The following is an 18,217-nucleotide window of genomic DNA, read 5'->3' as shown; positions in this document are numbered from 1 at the left end:
CAGCAGAGAAGGCCTTGACGGCCCGCCACTGGTGTATACAGACTAGATTTCCGATGCGCATTGTGAGGCAACGGAGCTAGACGTTGTCGCTTGTCGGCCATTTTAAGAACAGGCCCATTCGCTCCTATTAATAGAGTCAATAGAATTTGTTCTTTAAAAGGACAATAGATTGCTTGATTTAAAATCAAACGTGTGCGTCTATATCAAAGTCAGAGATGCAGTATTTTTGGCATACTTCATAACAAATATCAGCATCCAGTCAGAATCGTAGCCACATCAATTCGCGATTAAAAACCAAACAGTTAATAGTAATTTAGTGGAGTCACTCAGTGCCCCCGAGAACTCGTCTGTTGCAAGATGTCTCCCTATTTGTTATGAAGAATCAACGTGACATCTGAGTTGTTATGGCATGTTGATTGTTTTGGGGGTCTTTCCAAACGTGGAGCGCTCAACGTATGAACCGTTTTGTGCGTAGTGTGTTTAGAGACGAGCACATTTAGTACTTGCACACGCCCAAATGGTAATGTGTTTGTGTTGTCGAGCGAGTTTTTGCGGTTTTATTTTCTTTAATAAAGAAACATAAAAACTCCCATCCGTGAATTTCACATTGATTCTTTTTGGGGTCTTTCCAAATGTGGAGCGCTCAACGTAGGAACCGTTTCGTGCATAGTGTGATTAGAGACGAGCACATTTTGTACTTGCACACGCCCAAATGTTAATGTGTTTGTGTTGTCAAGCGAGTTTTTACTGTTTTATTTTCTTTAATAAAGAATATGTGAATTTCCTTTGTCTTCTTTAATAGTGGTTAAGGTTAGTAGTTAAGGTTAGGCGACGAATTGTCCGTCTACGAAGTGTCCGGTCGACGAACTGTCCGGCGACGAAGCGTCCGTTCGACGAACCGTCCTGGGACGAACCGTCCGGAGACGAAGCGTCCGGCGACGAAGTGCCCGTCGACGAAATGTCCGGGTACCCTTTTCCCCATCGGCTTTTTTGTCAGGCCGCACACAATTCATTGAATTCCAACTCCAAAACATTCCAAAAATAATTGAATAATTTTTCCTCACACAACCGCGTAGGCACCTTATTGTCCAATTAAAATTGTGTTTTTCTTTTTTTTTAAATGCCTGACGTGGTGTCGCCCTTCTGTACACAGAAGGACAGCTAGGATTTGCTGATCTGATGCACCCATGAACTTCAGCGGTGAGAAAAAAAACAGATGAAATGGATTGCAAATAGGTGATAATATTTAATATTTTGAAAGCTAATTTAATATTTTGATTTCAGTAAGTCTATTTTTTAAACTTTGATAATATAGCCCTCACAAAATTATTTTTCACCGACTGAAAAGAAATGTCAGATTTGTCCGCGTACCAAAAGAGCCACATCTGGCTTGCTGGCCAGAGGTTCCCGACCCCTGCTTAAAGCGTTGTGGGGGTTGCTGGAGCCTAACCCAGCGGGTAAAAGGCAGTCTACACCGTAGACTGGTTACCAGTCGGCCATAGGGCACACAGAGAGACAAACGACCATCCACACTAAGAATCATACCACCACCAGCAGGAATCGAGCCCACACCTGCCCACACCAAAGTCAGGTGAGTGAACCTCTACCTCTGTGGCTTGTGTTTTGTATCTTGAAGCAAAATTTTCCCCATTGAGGCTTTTGCTAACATGAATATTTCGTAAGTGGAGGCACCACTGTACATGGCTATCCTCTCATTAGAAAATTTATCGTTATCGAGCAAAAGTTGCACTGGGAACATTATCAGGCACTTAACTTTCTCTCTGATGTGCAATGATACAAATTTGTCTAGCGTTTGAAACCAGGACACTAAGTGCCACATGCACTCAAGAGCCAATTCCCTCTCATGTGACCCATTGTTCACCCACAAAGCTTATCAGATAATAGTGTGATTGTGCTTACTATCATCTCAAGGCCTTGAAGAAAATAGGACATTTGGGAGGGGTTGCCACTGCTACTATCATCAGTAGTCTTGGGAGCAAACGTCCATATTCCGAGAGCATTCTGTCATCTGCACGAGAATACCTTGTAGCTACAGCTAAACGTTTTCTTGAAGGGTGACGTGTAAAAAGCAATCACTGGCTTCCCTGAAACTCAAAATGAAGCATCCACTTCAAATAATTAACTGCCTATTTATGCTAAAATTAATAGGGAAGTGACCCAAAGTAAACTCATTGCCTCTCATTGATGGCAATATGCGTCCAATCGATATTAGCAGAATATCTACAATGACAACAGAAAGTGACATTTAAGTCCTTCACAATCAACAGAGTGACCCAGAAATGCCCCCAAATCAACAGGAAGTGACTAATGAACAGGAAGTGCCCTAAACCTAAACGCAAATTATTCAAAATGTGTAGGACATGAGACAAAATAAAAATGAAGGCCCCTGGAAATGCACAAAACATACAGGAATGAAAAGAAAGTGACCTGTAATTACAAAACAATTAAGTGACCCAAAATTAATCCATTGCCTATTATTGACGGCAATATGCAACCAATGTATATTGGCAGAGCGCCGCCTGATGGTGTAGTAGTTCACCCGCCTGATTCTGGTGCGGGCAGGCGTGGATCGATTCCCATTGGTGGCAGTATGTTTGTGAGTATAAATGGTCCTTTATCTCTCTGTCCACCCTACGGCTGACTGGCGAAGAGTCTAGGGTATTGTCTGCCTTTCACCCGACGTCAGCTGGGATAGGCCCCAGCAACCCATAGGAGGATGTGTGGTACAGAAGATGAATGAATGAACATTGGCAGAACATCTACATGCAACAACACCAGAAACTGACCTTTAACTCCTCCTCAATCAATAGGAAGTGACCCAGAAATGCTCCAAAATCAACAGGAAGTGAGCAATGAACAGAAAGTGCACCGGGAATACACTAAACCCAGCAGGAAAATATTCAGAATGTGTAGGGCATAAGACAAAATGAAAATGAAGGGCCCTGTAAATGCACAAAAATTTACAGGAAGTGACCACTAAATTCCCCCAAATGTACCAAGCATCAAAAGGAGGCGACCTGTAATTACACTGAAAGCAACACTGAAGTGACCCAAAGTTAACTCATTGCCTTCCATTGATGGGAACAGACGTCCAATTCATTTTAAAGAACAGCAACACAGAAAGTAACCTTTAAATGCCTAAAAAAAAACAGAAGTGACTCAGAAATGCCCTCGTCTCAACAGGAAATTATACAAAATAAATAAATAAAAAATAAAATCAGACTTAGGCTTGTCATCATCATTGACTAGACAAAAGCCTAATTGTCATCATACCCAGCTGCGTATGAGAATGTATGAGAAGTGACCCCAGAATGTGCCAAAACTGAACAGAAAGTGACTTCGTGTTCGGTGATAGCTTTTGGATGTTTAGGTTGGATTTGTAGTATTGTTTTTTTTTCCTTGTGTGACCTGTCCTTGTGATTGCCTATTGAGTTTATTCCCCACCTCTGGTTTCTCTCCTACTTGCTGCCTCTCGTGTCACCCAGGTGTTTCTAATTGTCTCGTCAACCCATGTCTGTCTATTGAAACCCTGTGTATCTATCAGTTCTTGTCAGATTGTTTGCACTGTTCAGTCTTGAACCTGTTCTGTGTTACCTTTTCTATGTTCACGTCATGCTCCTCGTGCCCGTTTTCCATTACAGGTTTGGTTTCTTTGTCTTAGTTGTTACTTTCTCACCTTTCCCCTTCTTATTTTTTTGCGTTATTCTGTTTTTGTAATAAAAGTTTACGTTACTCCGCCCTCATTCACCGTGTCCACCTGCTCCACTGCAATTGGGTCCAACTTAACACTTGTATTACTCAATAACAAGGAAGTGAATCATTGGTTCATAAAAATTAGTTGAATCATATCAATTTGCCTGCTATTGACAATAAATAAAAACAATATATATCAAATTCATTTAAACTGCGAGGACTAGCTGTGAATTCCCACTATTCAGCGTCATTGCTAGAACTAGACGATCCCAGTCTAAATCAGTGCTTTATAAATAGGGTTGAATCTATGTCCAGAAGTCTTGGAGCATCTGGCACTTAAAAAGCGAGGAGAAAGGCATCCTACTCCGTGTATCGGGCTGTTCCACCAGCTAATCTCCGCGAGCAGGCAGGACCGCAGCAGCTCACCGAGGCCACTTCCCGCTGATCACTTCCAGGTAATGCGCATGTTTTCACAGCAAGCCTTCGCACACAAAACGCTCCCCTGCTGTGTGGACGTATGCGGGTGTAAGCCTCAGCGCATATAAACATGTTGACAGCCAAACCCTGGTGCACCGTGTTATCATTCTCTAATAAGTGACAGTTTAGTCATTTGGACAATATTTGTAGGGATGCTTTGGAGAGCATTGCTCCTCACATGATATTCATTAAGGTGTGTATTGCCTCATATCTGGCGATATGATTCGTATCAAGATTCACAGGTCACAATTAGTTTCGATTAATCCTGATACGACACTTCTTGACATTAAAATGTATTCCTAAAACCTCATTTTACGCTAAATATTTTTGTGTTTTATGTTTTGTTTGAACAACTTATGGCCTTTTGTATTACAATTTTTGCACTATTTTGTACAAATCTGCTTAAATGCAGGATTCTAAATATGAAAAGAAAATCGTAAAATGTGCAGCTCTCAATGAACATTTCTAAATAATAGAGAGAGAACTCCAGGTATACTAACCACCAGAGAGCCTAAAAACAAAAATAACTTATTCATGTGAGGTAGAAAACTTGTTTTTTGTTTCGGCAGTACACTTTTGATCTCAGCCTTGAGTAGAGAAACAGCGCCGTTTTATGTCCAAACACGATTACTAGTATGTCTGCCACAGTGGGTGGTTGCTTCTAACGAGAGGAGGTTTGTGGCAGTACACCAACCTATTTTTTATGTTCATCAAAAACACAGGTAGAAAGATGGTTTCAGATGGATTTTGAAATGTTACCAGAATCATGCAACATATCACGATATGTAGTGGAATTGATTTTTTAACAATTAATATTTGTAGTTTTTTCCTTGTCCACTTTTTCATTCATTGATTATTTGGCAATTTCAAATAAAAATGCTCATCAAATTCAAAATTAAAATAAAATTGTGATATGATATATCCTTGTTCTGTATTTGTTTCAGTCATGTACAATATAAATACATTTCAATATCCTAATACCTCTACATTTTGTTGCTTGCAAACCCTAACTCATTCACCACCGTTGTCAGTTATAGACATCAAATCCATTTAAACTGGCAAGGGTGGGATTGTGGGATCCTCTTTTACTGCAATTGATGGTGGTAGGCATCTAATTGGATTTGGCCTGGTGGCTGGCACTGATTGGTTGTTTGCTGCCACCCCTTCCAGTCAAAGTTGATTGGTCGTCTAACGCTGTTATTGGCAGCCAATGAGTTAATACTAAAGAATAAATACAATTTAAAAGCCAAATCCCATTTTTCACCCAATTTATGTGCTCTGTTCAATAGAAGATTGTATTCAAGCTGTCCCTTGCATCATTCAATTTTTAAGAAAATGACCCTGGGAGAAAAACATTTGAATACCTCTCTCCTACATATTTTGTTTGATCCATACAATTCACAAATTAAAAAACATCACAAAATCAGGAAAAATAAACAAGTGCCCCAAAACCAACAGGAAGTCGTCCAAAATTGGGATTATTTTTTTACTCCCTTTGATTGCCCTAAAATTGACACACAGTGAAATATTCCTGAAATATAAAAAAAAAAGTCCTCTGCAGGTTAGACCTTCATGTATGGAGTTTGCAGTTTCCTGAGCTTGCGTGGGTTTTCTCTGGGTACTCTGGTTTCCTCCCATGTCCCAAAAACATGCATGGAAGGCTGGTTGAACACTCTAAATTGCCCCTAGGTATGAGTGTGAGCGTGGATTATTGTCTGACTCCTTGTGCACTGCGATTGGCTGGCCACCAATCAGGGCTGTCTCCTGCCAGGTGCCCATAGTTGGCAGGGATAGGCTCCAGCACCCTCCACGATCGTGTGAGGATAACCAAAAATTGAATAAATCTCCTAACATCAACAGAAATCTTAGATCTACAAGGAGTGACAAATAATTGGTGGTGCCTGACGATGAACACAAAGTGTCCCATAAGTACCGCAAAATCAACAGAGAATGCCCTAACATCAACAAAAAGTGACTAATCAACGGGAAGTGACCTTGGGATGCCCTAAATTGTACAGGACATGACCCATAAGTATTCAAAAATTAGCAAGGAAGTGACCAAAATTAACTAATTGCCTGCCATTGGCAATAATAGACATTTAATTCATTTGTACTGGTGCCTGTGCGAAGGAAAGAATGTTAAAGATCCACTTACAATATTCATGAGGGTGAGGAGGTAATTCTGGACATGCTCCTTTCCATGGAATCGAACCACAGAGTCGTCCACCCCTAACAGGACTTCAATGTTATAGTCGTTCTCGCCGGCATCGCGGCGTTCACGCTGATGGACGGTCTTGTTGACTTCCCTTAAAACTAGATCCAGCGTCCCGGGAACATTGTGCAGCTCTGTTTACGTTTGTAGAGACAGAAGGATATTTGTTAGTCAAAGTTTGGAATGATGCATATCAGTGTGGATACTACCGTATTTATTCGAGTATAACGTGCACACGTGTATAGCACGCACCCAAAATTTGTGACTGAAAAATTGTATAGAATTTTTTTCTTCACTTTTTCTCAGCTCACACCAAGGATTGCACTGGTACTGGTAACTGGCAAATGCTGAACACGTATCGCCATGACAAATAATGTATTCACAACATATGGTACAGAAGCCTGGTAAAACAAACTACCGGTATGAACACAATTCTCAAACGGAATTTACAATTTTAAATCCTTAAAGTCTAATTCATCAGCATAATATTTAAACAATTTCAAAGTCCGATTCATCATCATCAGATTGATCCCATTCTTCTTGAGTTATTTTTTCTAAGTGTGAGCCTATAGAATGGAATGGGCCCCATTGGGCGGACAAAGACAGGTTTTATGTCTCCCAATTTAACGGCTGCCGAAGGGGACTATTTCACCAGTGGAGGGCAGGGTTTGACCGGGATTCATGTATAACGCGCCCCCAACTTTGCTTCAGTTTTTTTTATACAAAATCTTACGCATTATACTCGAATAAATACAGTAGTTTTAATGCCCAAAATCTGTGTTTGCATGTGGCTGAAAAACCCTGCTAAGTGTTAATTTGCAATACCAGACTTGTTTTTCCATATATACACTATGAATATATTACACAGCTCAATGTGAGAAAGATCCAAGTGAGACCTTTTTCATGGGCGGAACCTTCAAAAAAATATACAGGTGCTGATTAGATGATGCTGTTTCCCATCACACTCATCGCCGACCAAGTCACATTGGGCAACCGTTTGACGTGTTGTGGAAGCGCAAAACATTGTTTTCAGGCAAAAATTGTTGTCACGTTCTTCCTCTTTTACTGAGGGAATGAAACGTGTTTAAGAATAAATTGGGAAACTGACCAAGAACTGCTTTGTATGCAGTTTGGCCTTAGTGTTCAAGCAAATAGCCGCTTCCCGGTCACGTCTGCAGCTCATGCTTCTTTCTCTCACTTAACTTGATAGACGCATAGACTTAAGTGAACCACAACTAGTTGCCTAATTCTTGGTAAAATAGACCAACAAAGCCCAAAACAAAGTTTTAATCCCATTTTGCTGTTGGCCAGCAGGCCATAGTCTGTTACCGGAATGGATGTAGCTAAAGGTAAGCATTTGATCAGTTTCATTGCTGCGGCGCCCAGCGTTTTAGTTGTTTTGCCCAAGAAATTCTATCATTTTATCAAAAAAAGACAATGAATACAAGTTGCGAAGAAAATTGCTAAAACACTAACACAAAAAATATAACGCTATTTTTCTCCATCTGACCAAGCTGTGAGATGAGTGGATTGAGCACACAGAAAGAGGTGGAACAGCCAGTAAATGGCCAATTATCTTGTTACTGATCAAAACATTTTACTGGAGACGTCTTTGACCAAGTGACAAAGGAAGAGTTGCCATTGAAGAGTGGTTAACAACAAAATCGGTACCTAAACAACAAGACTTTAACCGGTGTTGTTGGCATTATTAGTGTTTAGTCTTCTTGCCGGCGGAGTCGGGGCACGTAAATTTAAGATATTTACCACACAGTAGATGCCCGAAGTCCAATGTTAAACCCAAGAGGCTTCTGTGCAGGGCGCTCTTATCTCTTTCTCTTTCATCCACGCTATGTTATGGTAATCCTGTCTTCGGTTTGAACTTTTTGGGTAAATATTTGCTGGAATCATGCTCTTTGGGACTTATTTTCTCATCTGACCAACTTTACAATTTGAATTCAAACTTGTCGCAAGATAAAGACAGCATTATTCATTTATTCATATATTCATTTATTTATCTATTTATGTATTTATTTATTAACTTATTTATTACCCATCTATTCATGTCTAAAATGTCTTTTCCTGTGTCTGCATTCTCACCCTCTTGCTACCGTGACAATGAAATTTCCCGAATACGGGATGAATAAAGTTATCTAATCTAAAAAATAAAAAGTCTCAACTACTGTTTTCATGCATCCCCTGACAGATCTTTACCTTCCATCATGTCATCGGTTTCAACTATGCAGAGGCAAACCATCACATACATTATTTTTACAGTACAATTTCAATAGTTATGTATCTAGATTCTTGATCATTTTAATTTTGAATACTCTTTGACAACCCCAGCGATTCTTGTGAGGTTAAGTGGAAAGGATGAACTCTCTCAAAATTTTATTGTTTAGTTAACACGACCTTAAACCACTTTATGATGTATAATGATGTTGGCGGAAGAGAGAAAACATTGTCTCCTGCCGATAAAAGTTTTTTTATGATATTCATTTTCTTATTTCAATCAGGAAATTTGCTGGCTGTATGTTATGTTTAGCATAAAAACTCCCAGGTTTCAACGAAAATCAACGCAATGCTCTACACTTCCCATACTCGATCCCGAGACTTGGTTGAAATAATCTTTTCTCTCCTGGCGGATTCCCCAATGGGCTATCTAGAATATCATCGGTTAGATGTGTCTGTGCGCTGTCATCAAGGTTTCTAATGTGTCCAACTTCTTCTACCCGGCCACGACCAATTATTTATGGATTTAGCATTCTAACAACATGGCCGACTGCACTTTTCCTTCCCTCATTTTAGGGCTTCATTATTTCACTTCATGCTGCGCTTGCCTTGGGCTGATTTCAGATTCATTACATGTTCAGCCTAAGTTGTCGATGCTTGACGCCTCTAAACCTTTTCAACCACAAGAATGAGCAATTGCAAGTCTATGGAACTAGAAACAAATAATCAAATTATTGAAAGAGGAGACAAATCAAAAGGTTTTTAACTTTTTTTCTGCCAGGTATATTTGGATAGGAAACTAGAAAATGCAATTTCAGGATAAATTAAGTTTGCTCTCTCTTCCTGGGATCACAACCCATAGATATTGGATAACTTGCTTTTAATTTTAGGGCATTTTTGGGTCACTTCCTGGATTGACTGCCATTGATAGCACCAGACATGCAAGCCGTTTTGACTGGGAAGGCCAAATGAACAAACATTGGGCGTCTAGCACTGTCAACTGCAGCCAATCAGTGCCCTATCAACAAAACATTCCATGGTTTTTCAATTATTCAGGTATTTTTATTGCAATCTTTTTATGGTTTTGGTGAGGGGGTTGTCTTGTTTTTTGTTTGGTCTTTGTGTTCTTTTGCAGTTTTTTTAGTTTCCTTTTCTGTTTGCGCAGTGTTTTTTGACTCTTCCATATTTAGGTTTTTTTTCAAGAATGTTTAGGCTTTTCTTTTTTTTGCAGTTATTTTTTTTGTTTTTTGCTTGATTTCTTGTTTAACTTTGCTTATGAATGTTTGTTCTTTTGGACATCTAGTCATGTCCGTAAATGGTACCCAATGATTGATGTATAATGGTAATTCAATTCTTAAGGATTTTCTTTCAGGTTTTGGTGGGGGGGGTTTCTGTCTTTTTTGTATTGTAGCAGTTGTTTATATTTGTTCTTGCGTTTATGTAGTTTGATGGTTTACTTGTTTACTTGCATTTTCACCGTTTTCAAAGTGCTTTTTTGCATTTTGGATTTTTTTAAATTGTATAAAAAAAGGTTTGAACGATTTTGGGTTTTACTGTTTTCCTTTTAATTTTTGTATTGATTTTGGGGCATTTCTTGGTCACTGTAGTTTTGTGCTCTTTCGGGTCATTTATTTAATTGAAAATGAACAGTGCTAATGGAAAAAATGGGAATGTTATTAAAACTTTAGTAGAGCTATAAATTTTTAGGAAAATATTTTTTTCTGCGCCTTGATTTGCAGTTTTTTAAGTTATGTGAATTGGATATAAAATGAGGGGAAAGATAGATTTAGAAATTTTTAATTTAAATTTATTTTATCAGTTATCTCTAATTTTTCTCATCTCATTTTCTGAACCGCTTCACCCTCACTAGGGTTGTGGGGGGTGCTGGACCCCTATCCCAGCTGACACTGGGCCAGAGGCGGGGGGCACCCTGAATTGGTGGCCAGCCAATTGCAGGGCACAAGGAGACAAACAACCATTCATGCTCACACTCATACCTCGGGGCAACTTAGAGTGTCTAATCAGCCTACCAGGCATGTCTTTGAAATGTGGGAGGAAACCGGAGTACCCAGAGAAAACCCACGAAGGCCCGGGGAAAACATGCAAACTCCACACAGGTGGACCCACCTGGATTTAAACCCAGGACCCCCACTGTGAGGCCGACGTTCTAAACACTCAGCCGTCGGGCTGATCCTCCCTCAGTTATGAGGGGCCAAAATGATACAGAACCTGAATCGTTTTAATTTTTACATTAGCAAGTCAAGAAAAGAAATACCAACATGGGGCACATTGCAAAGCATCGCCACAATAACATCTCAAAGCAAGTAAATACCCTCTTGCCTAAATTTGGCCACATTTGTTTAAAAAATGAAAATGATATGTTCACATAAACTATGCAGACACCAGGTACCAATTAAAATTGTATTGGTTCTCTATCATTAATCATTGTGTTCGGGGGATTTAAAATATAAAACTATTCATTCATTCATTTATTTTTTACTGCTTATCTTTGCAAGGGTCGCAAAGGGTTCTGCAAGGGGATACCCTGAATTGATGGCCAGCAAAACGCAGGGCACAAGGACAAAGATGACCATTCACGCTCACACTCATACCTTGGGGCAATTTAGAGTGTGAAACCAGTTTACTATATACATGCTTTTGGAATGTGGGAGGAAACCGGAGAAACCCTACCCAAACCCCCTCTCGCGTCTACCCAGGGCTCGATAACACCCTAAGGTCCAAGATCATGGAGATGCAGTTCCCTCCTAGCCAATGGCAGGCCAGTGGAGTGTTGGGAGATAGCCAATGAAAGAGCACATCTATCATGACATTTCAAAATGAAATAGATGATGCTACAAGAAGATGTTTGAATTTTTGATATTTCATCTAACGTAACTTGAATTTCTTTCAAACAACCGACAACATTGTCCCATTAAGGCCTTTCGTTACCTGAATATTTCATATGTGGAGACCTTCGTAAGTAGAGGTACAACTGTACAATTAATACAAATTCATCCGTTCATTTATCTTCCGAAACGCACATCCTTGGAAAGCTTGTGGGAGTTGCTGGAGCCTATCCTAGCTGACTTCGGGTGAAAGGCAGGCTACATCCTAGCAATGTTCCCTCTAAGCTGCGTGCATGCGCAATTGCGCACTACTCTCGTCTTCTTTGCGCACACCAAATCATATGGAGCGCACAAAATAAAATCCCTGTTTTATTTTATTTTTTTAGCTGTGAGGCCGACACGCGAACCACTCATCCGCCGGGCCGCCCATTCATAGATATTAATCATTAGATTTTATTATTACTAAATCATTTATGTGTAGTAGACATACACCTGTTTATGGCAGGTGTGATACTGGTGTGTGCCCATAGCGAGCAATGATGATGTTGCTCACACCGGTACTCAGTGTGCTCAGGGAGGTTGTCTTTCTGCCCAGACAAACAAAAATTAGAGGGAACATTGCATCCTAGACTGGTCGCAGTCAGCTGTAGAGTCCACAAAGAGACAGACGACCATTCGCGCACACAACAATCATGCTCCACCAGCGAGAATCGAGCCCGAGTCCCTGCCCGCACTATAGTTAGGCGAGTGAACCAATACACCATCAGGCGGCCCTCTATTAAAACAAATATACAAAGATATACACTGGATTGATAGTAAAAAAAAAATCGGAGATTTTAATTAATTTCACATATTTGACAACAGTAGACGTCCACGTTATTTAAATGAGGAGGCCTGCTGTGAATGGTCATTTTTCATTGCCATTGACGGTGCTAGACGTCCAATGAAGTTTGACCAGGAGGGGCAAGTGAAGATATTTTCAGATTGGTACTAAACTCGGAGGATGCTTTTAATATGAAACAGAAGAGGACATTCAATGTTTGTGTTATGAAGTAAAATGTCAGAGAGCAACATTTGAATTTGTATGTTTGTGTTAAAGATAACAAAGAATGAAAAAGATTATTATTATTATAACAAAAGGATATTTAATTATAATATCAAATGCAAAAGGTGATTCAAATTCTGGGATCAAAGGCTACAGGATGAATATTAAATCTGTCTTTTTGTGTAACTCAAGAACGAATAAAGGGATGATCAAATCAAATAATGTTTGTGTTTTGAGGTGAAATGTCAGAGAGCAAAATTTGAATTAGTATGTTTGCATTGAAGATAATAAAGAAAGAAAAAGAAGAATATTATTATAACAGAAGGATATTTAAGTATAATATCAAATGGAAGAGGTGATTAAAATTGTGGGATCAAAGGCTACAGGTTTGTATTTTTGTGTAACTCAAGAACAAATAAAGGGATGATCAAAATTGCACAATATGTTCATAAAACTTTTTTTGGTTCCCATTCAGCGGAGGTGGGCACTTTTACAGTTGGTCCCTTTTATCTGAGATTTGTTCACTATGAATGAAAAATTGAATTAGTGAATTGGTCTTTCAATATTTTTTACAAAACTTTGAGGAGAGCTTTATCTTCACCGGCCCGGTGAAGTAAGTGGTTAGCGTGTCGGCCCCACAGCTCTGGGGTCCTTGGTTCAAATCCAGGTCACGTGCACCTGTGTGGTGTTTACATGTTCTCCTGGGCCTGCGTGGGTTTCATCCGGGTACTCCGGTTTCCTCCCACATTCCGAAAACAGCCATGGTATGCTGATTGGACACTCTAAATTGCCCCTAGGTATGGGTGTGAGTGTACATGGTTGTCCGTCTCCTTGTGCCCTGCGATTGGCTGGCCACCGATTCAGGGTGTCCCCCGCCTCTGGCCCGAAGTCAGCTGGGATAGGCCCCAGCACCCCCCGCGACCCTAGTGAAGATAAAGCGGTTCAGAAAATGAGTTTATGAATGTTTATGTAACTTGCTACAATTTTATGTTTCATGTAATCAGATTATCCATGTTTATGCATTATATTTGTGAATTATTTAAAATGTTAATGGTACCTGCTCTGCCGGAAGTCAGCATCTACTAAATCAAGCACCTCAAACAGTGTTGATTCGTACTGGTTTCAAACATCGAGTGAAAGATAACGATAACATTTGATACGAAAACACAGGCAAACATGAGGTGTGCTTTTCAGATGTGAGCAAGGCATCTCCAGCCTAGTTATGGGCAGAACATGCAGATGATCCCTGGTGGTTACATAACAAGGAACAATCTGATTTGGCTTCTGAGTATGCGTCTCTGGCAACGAGTGATATGAAAATCAAGTCTTTTATTGGAACTGACAGTATTGGGTCTGGCTGGTAGCGTATGGCGTAAGCCATTGCGCTCATCCGTGTGATGGAAGTGTTTGAGCATTCTTGGTCGTTTGCTTAGCTTTACACTTCGTCAAAGCTTGAGGCATTCCTTTTTTCATATGATAGGATACACTACTGCGTATATTTTTGCCCCATTAAAATTCAAAACCATGGTTTCCGATTAGAATGTAATACATGCCACTCAATTTATGATTCCAATTACTTCCCTTTAAATGCCATGTAAATCGCTTAATTTATGTAAGCTTGAATAATGATAAGAAATGATTCACCCTAATGTGACATGATTTACTCCAATTCAAATGCAATACGGGAACACCTGAAATAAAATACTAAATGAGATGTTACGATTACAATGTGACAAGATTTATAATGTGACACCTAAATTCCCCTTCTATACCAACCATGGAAAATGTAATACAATACGATTCACTTATGATAACATTTGCTTTAAATAACATAGACGGTGATAGGTGTCTAATCATGTGGACTCTAATTATTCTTTTGGTGTGCATTGAAATTAGTAGGCGTCCAAATCATTGGTAGCCAATGAGTGAAAAAAAATACAATTACTACTTCTACCCCGGGCTAGGATGCAACTTCCTACCGGTAAATTTCGCTCATAGATGTCCATTTCGTTTGAAATGCCAGCCCCACCATTTCAAATGGATTAGACTTTTAGTATTAAGTTAAAAGCAGCCGAGGAGTGAAAAAAATAAGATTTATACTTCCTTTTGCCAAGATACAACACTGAGTTTGTCACCAGTAAACATTTAATCCCCTTGAAAGTTTAGGGTAGCAGAAAATGAACGTTCATTCTAATTAAATTTTCTTTCAATAAGAAGGCACGGTGGTTAGCGTGTTGGCCTCAAAGTTCTGGGGTTGAGGATTTAATCCAATGTCTGTCCTCAATGTGTGGAATTTGCATGTTTTCCCCAGGATTGTGTGGGTTTTCTCCGGGTACTACAGTTTCCTCCCATGTCCCCAAAACATGCAACATAGACAGGTTGAACACTCTAGTTTGTGTCCAGATATGGCGAATGGTTGTCTGTCTCCTTCTGCCCTGCGATGGGCTGGCCACCCATTCAGGATGTCCCCCTCCTGTTATCCGTAGATAGCTAGGATAGCATCCAGCAACCCTCATTATCCTTGTGAGATTAAGTGGTACGGAAAATAAATGAATTTATTTTCTGTCTTCATTCAATACAAAAAGGAAGACAAAAAACGAAATATCCAATCTTTCACCAAGGACTATAGAAATGTTAACAATAATCAAAGTCAAATTTGTTCATTACCCTAAATAGTCGATAAAAAAAATACCAAGAGCCAGAGGATATTTTTCTTCTATTGCGGGATGCTCGGCCAGTCAGACAGTGGTCGTGATTGAGCTAAAATAAACACAGAAGAAACGTCCGTAGGCCTGGCAGTCTCCTACAAACCAAGGATTGTGGGCAACATTCCTGCACTATACCGCTCTGGTTGTGACACTGGCATTCTTGTGCGCATTCCCCTCCGCCCTCTCACTGCCAGAACCCAGAAGAGTAAACAGGCCACTTCAAAGGCACAGGACTTGCCGTCACTAGCTTAGCTTTAAGACTGGGGCCACGAGGAGGGGGAGTCTGCCGCATGTGGTAAACTACCAGGCGATGCGGCGACAAGACTGGTTGGTGGTGCCACAGGCTAAAAATGGAAGCATGGTGGGCGACGGGCAAAAGCCCAGTGGAAATCTACTATGTTATCACATTTAATAGTGAAGGAGTTACTCTTTATATGCAGGTATTGAATTAATTGCCTTCCATTGACGGCATTAGACATTCAAGCCTTTTTTGATTGGGAGGGACAAATGAATTACCGTATTTTTCAGATTATAAATCGCAGTTTTTTTTCATAGTTTGGCTGGGGGTACTACTTATGTGTGAAATTGTCTACCCCCCGAGTTGGTGGACACCGAGGATGAAGATTTCATTGGCTTTAGTGATTTGGAGTGAAACTGATAGTTTGGTGAACTTGTTAGTATGTTCTTTATGCTAGAGTTATCTGAATAACTCTTAATATATTACGTCATTACCAGGCGTGTCAGTCATATAACGTTAGTATACCGTACAATTATTCAGCCTGTTGTTCTCTATTTTAATTTATTTTTAAATTGCCTTTAAAGATGACATGCATGTTTTTGGTGTTGGATTTTATCAAATAATTTTCCCCAAAAAATGCGACTTATACTCCAGTGCGATTTATGTTTTTTCCTTTTTTGGGTAGTGCGACTTATAGTCAGGTGCGCCTTATACTCTGGTGCGACTTATACTCAGGTGCGACTTATACTCAGGTGCGACTTATACTCAGGTGCGACTTATAGTCCAAAAAATAATGTGGAGTCATGTTCAGTAGATTTTGCCAAAACTATAATTTTTGGGGTACATCACTATTTATTCATGAATTTTCAACACTTCTTATCCTTGTCAGGGTTGCGGGCTCCTGGAGTCTATTACATCTGACTTCGGGCGAAAGGCTGATGACACCCTAGACTGGGATCAAGCTAGTTGTGGGCACACATAGACAGATCACATATTCACACTTAAAATCCCACCATCACTAAGTGGGAATCAATCCCATACTGAATGCACCGAAGTCAGGCGAAAGAGCCAGTGTACCATCATGTGGCTTACATCTACTAGAGCAGGGGTGGTGAACATGTGGTAGTTTTTTATATTTTATTTTTTTACTACACTTTTAGACTTTAATTACTACACGTTTAGACTTTTATAGTGAGGATAAAGAGGTTCAGAAAAGAATGAATCAATGAATGAACGTGTGTCCTGTGTGTGCATGTGTAAATATATAGCCCGTTGCATTTGTACGGTTTTAATCGCTAAATAACGGGATATGTAAGAAAGAATCTTATAACATGGATAGTGATTGTTGTGAAACAACCAATGAGAGCCCAGTAGAGTGTAACGAGGTTCTAAAGTAAGAAACAATGCATCCGCGACAATATTTTCTAAATAAAATAACGTAAATATATTACTTTTTGGGGGATTTCGTAACTTGGATCTTTTTCGTATCTCGAGGCACTCATTTGCAAATAAAAAGCTTTGGGAACCTAAAAATTTCGTACCTAGAGGCATTCGTAAGTAGAGGTAACTATATTAATATACATGGGTATAAAAGGATTACCTGTCTTCCTGTGTGTCAAAGACAGACTACACTACACTACAAAGTTACTTTTTCAAAAACTACACATTGTTTAGGATCAGCTACCATTTTTTTCTTCAACAACACTAATCCCTAATTTTTCACGGATAATGTAGACCGGACTTGGCCGCGATAATCAAAAAAACACAAACTAGGTTCACCCCTATTATTACTACATACCATACTATGTTTTCGCGCCTAAACAAAAATACAATTATACAAGTACAATTATCAAGAAGTGTATTTATTAAATATCACAGTTACAGGCATGGGAAAAGACTGTTATGTATTAATACCTAAATATAATCTATGAATTAAAAAATTCTAAATACTTTAAGTACTGTACTCACAGTGAAAATAGTTCCTTTCCACTTGATTTAAATAATAAAAAAAATCAGGTTTTGGAGCTTTAATCCAAATACTCTTCATCAGATTCGAGAGACATTTTTCTTGTATAAATATTGCTGTTGTTCTTGTCTTGACACTTTCAAGTCAATTGCCAAATTGAATGGCTTCGACCATGTTGTCATCAGTCTCCTTCTGACTGGCCCCATGCAGTGTGTTGACGTCCGATCTTCATGCCAGTTTCACATATCAATGGCACAAATCCTTCGTAATGCTGGTATATTTTTTTATTCTTCGGAGTCGGAGGCGGGGTGACTTCGTCCACACGAGATTTTGCAGTTCCACACCTCGGAAGATGCGAGCTTCGGGCGCTGAACAATGGCACGTGCGCGCTCGTGGCCAAGCGAAAGAAGAACGGTCGCTGCAACGTGCAGCACGGCGGAGAGACCAGCCGCTACCTCTATTACGACATTTATTCACAGCATACAGATCGCCACAAAACGCTTGCATCTCCAGATCCCACTCTTCCCCGCCGTGTGCGATCAATTGGTCGCCGGTCTTTTGGTCGCCGGTCTTTTGGTCGCGGTCTTTTGGTCGCGGTCTTTTGGTCGCGGTCTTTTGTTCGCGGTCTTTTGGTCGCCCCGACCGCGACAACGGGCGACCAAAAGACCAGCGACCAAAAGACCGGCAACCAAAAGACCGACGACCAAAAGACCGTCGACAAAACAAGATAAAACAACACGGTCTACGCATCAATAAAAGCCATCAATGGCCATGAGCAGTTT

General features: G+C 40.0%; 1 protein-coding gene across 1 annotated transcript in view; it reads right to left on the bottom strand.

Annotated features, from left to right (window-relative positions):
- adamts3 (ADAM metallopeptidase with thrombospondin type 1 motif, 3) overlaps positions 1-18,217 on the bottom strand; it is a 144,727-nt gene that overhangs the window by 76,868 nt on the left and 49,642 nt on the right. Inside the window, exon 5 of the mRNA XM_077600895.1 lies at positions 6,347-6,537. Coding sequence (XP_077457021.1) covers positions 6,347-6,537 — 191 coding nt within the window. The remainder of the gene's footprint in view (positions 1-6,346; positions 6,538-18,217) is intronic.

This window comes from Stigmatopora argus, chromosome 5 (genome assembly GCF_051989625.1).
Source record: "Stigmatopora argus isolate UIUO_Sarg chromosome 5, RoL_Sarg_1.0, whole genome shotgun sequence".
Classification (NCBI taxonomy): Eukaryota; Metazoa; Chordata; class Actinopteri; order Syngnathiformes; family Syngnathidae; genus Stigmatopora; species Stigmatopora argus.
The sequence above is the reverse complement of the archived record's forward strand: the minus strand, read 5'-3'. Positions and strand labels throughout refer to the sequence as shown.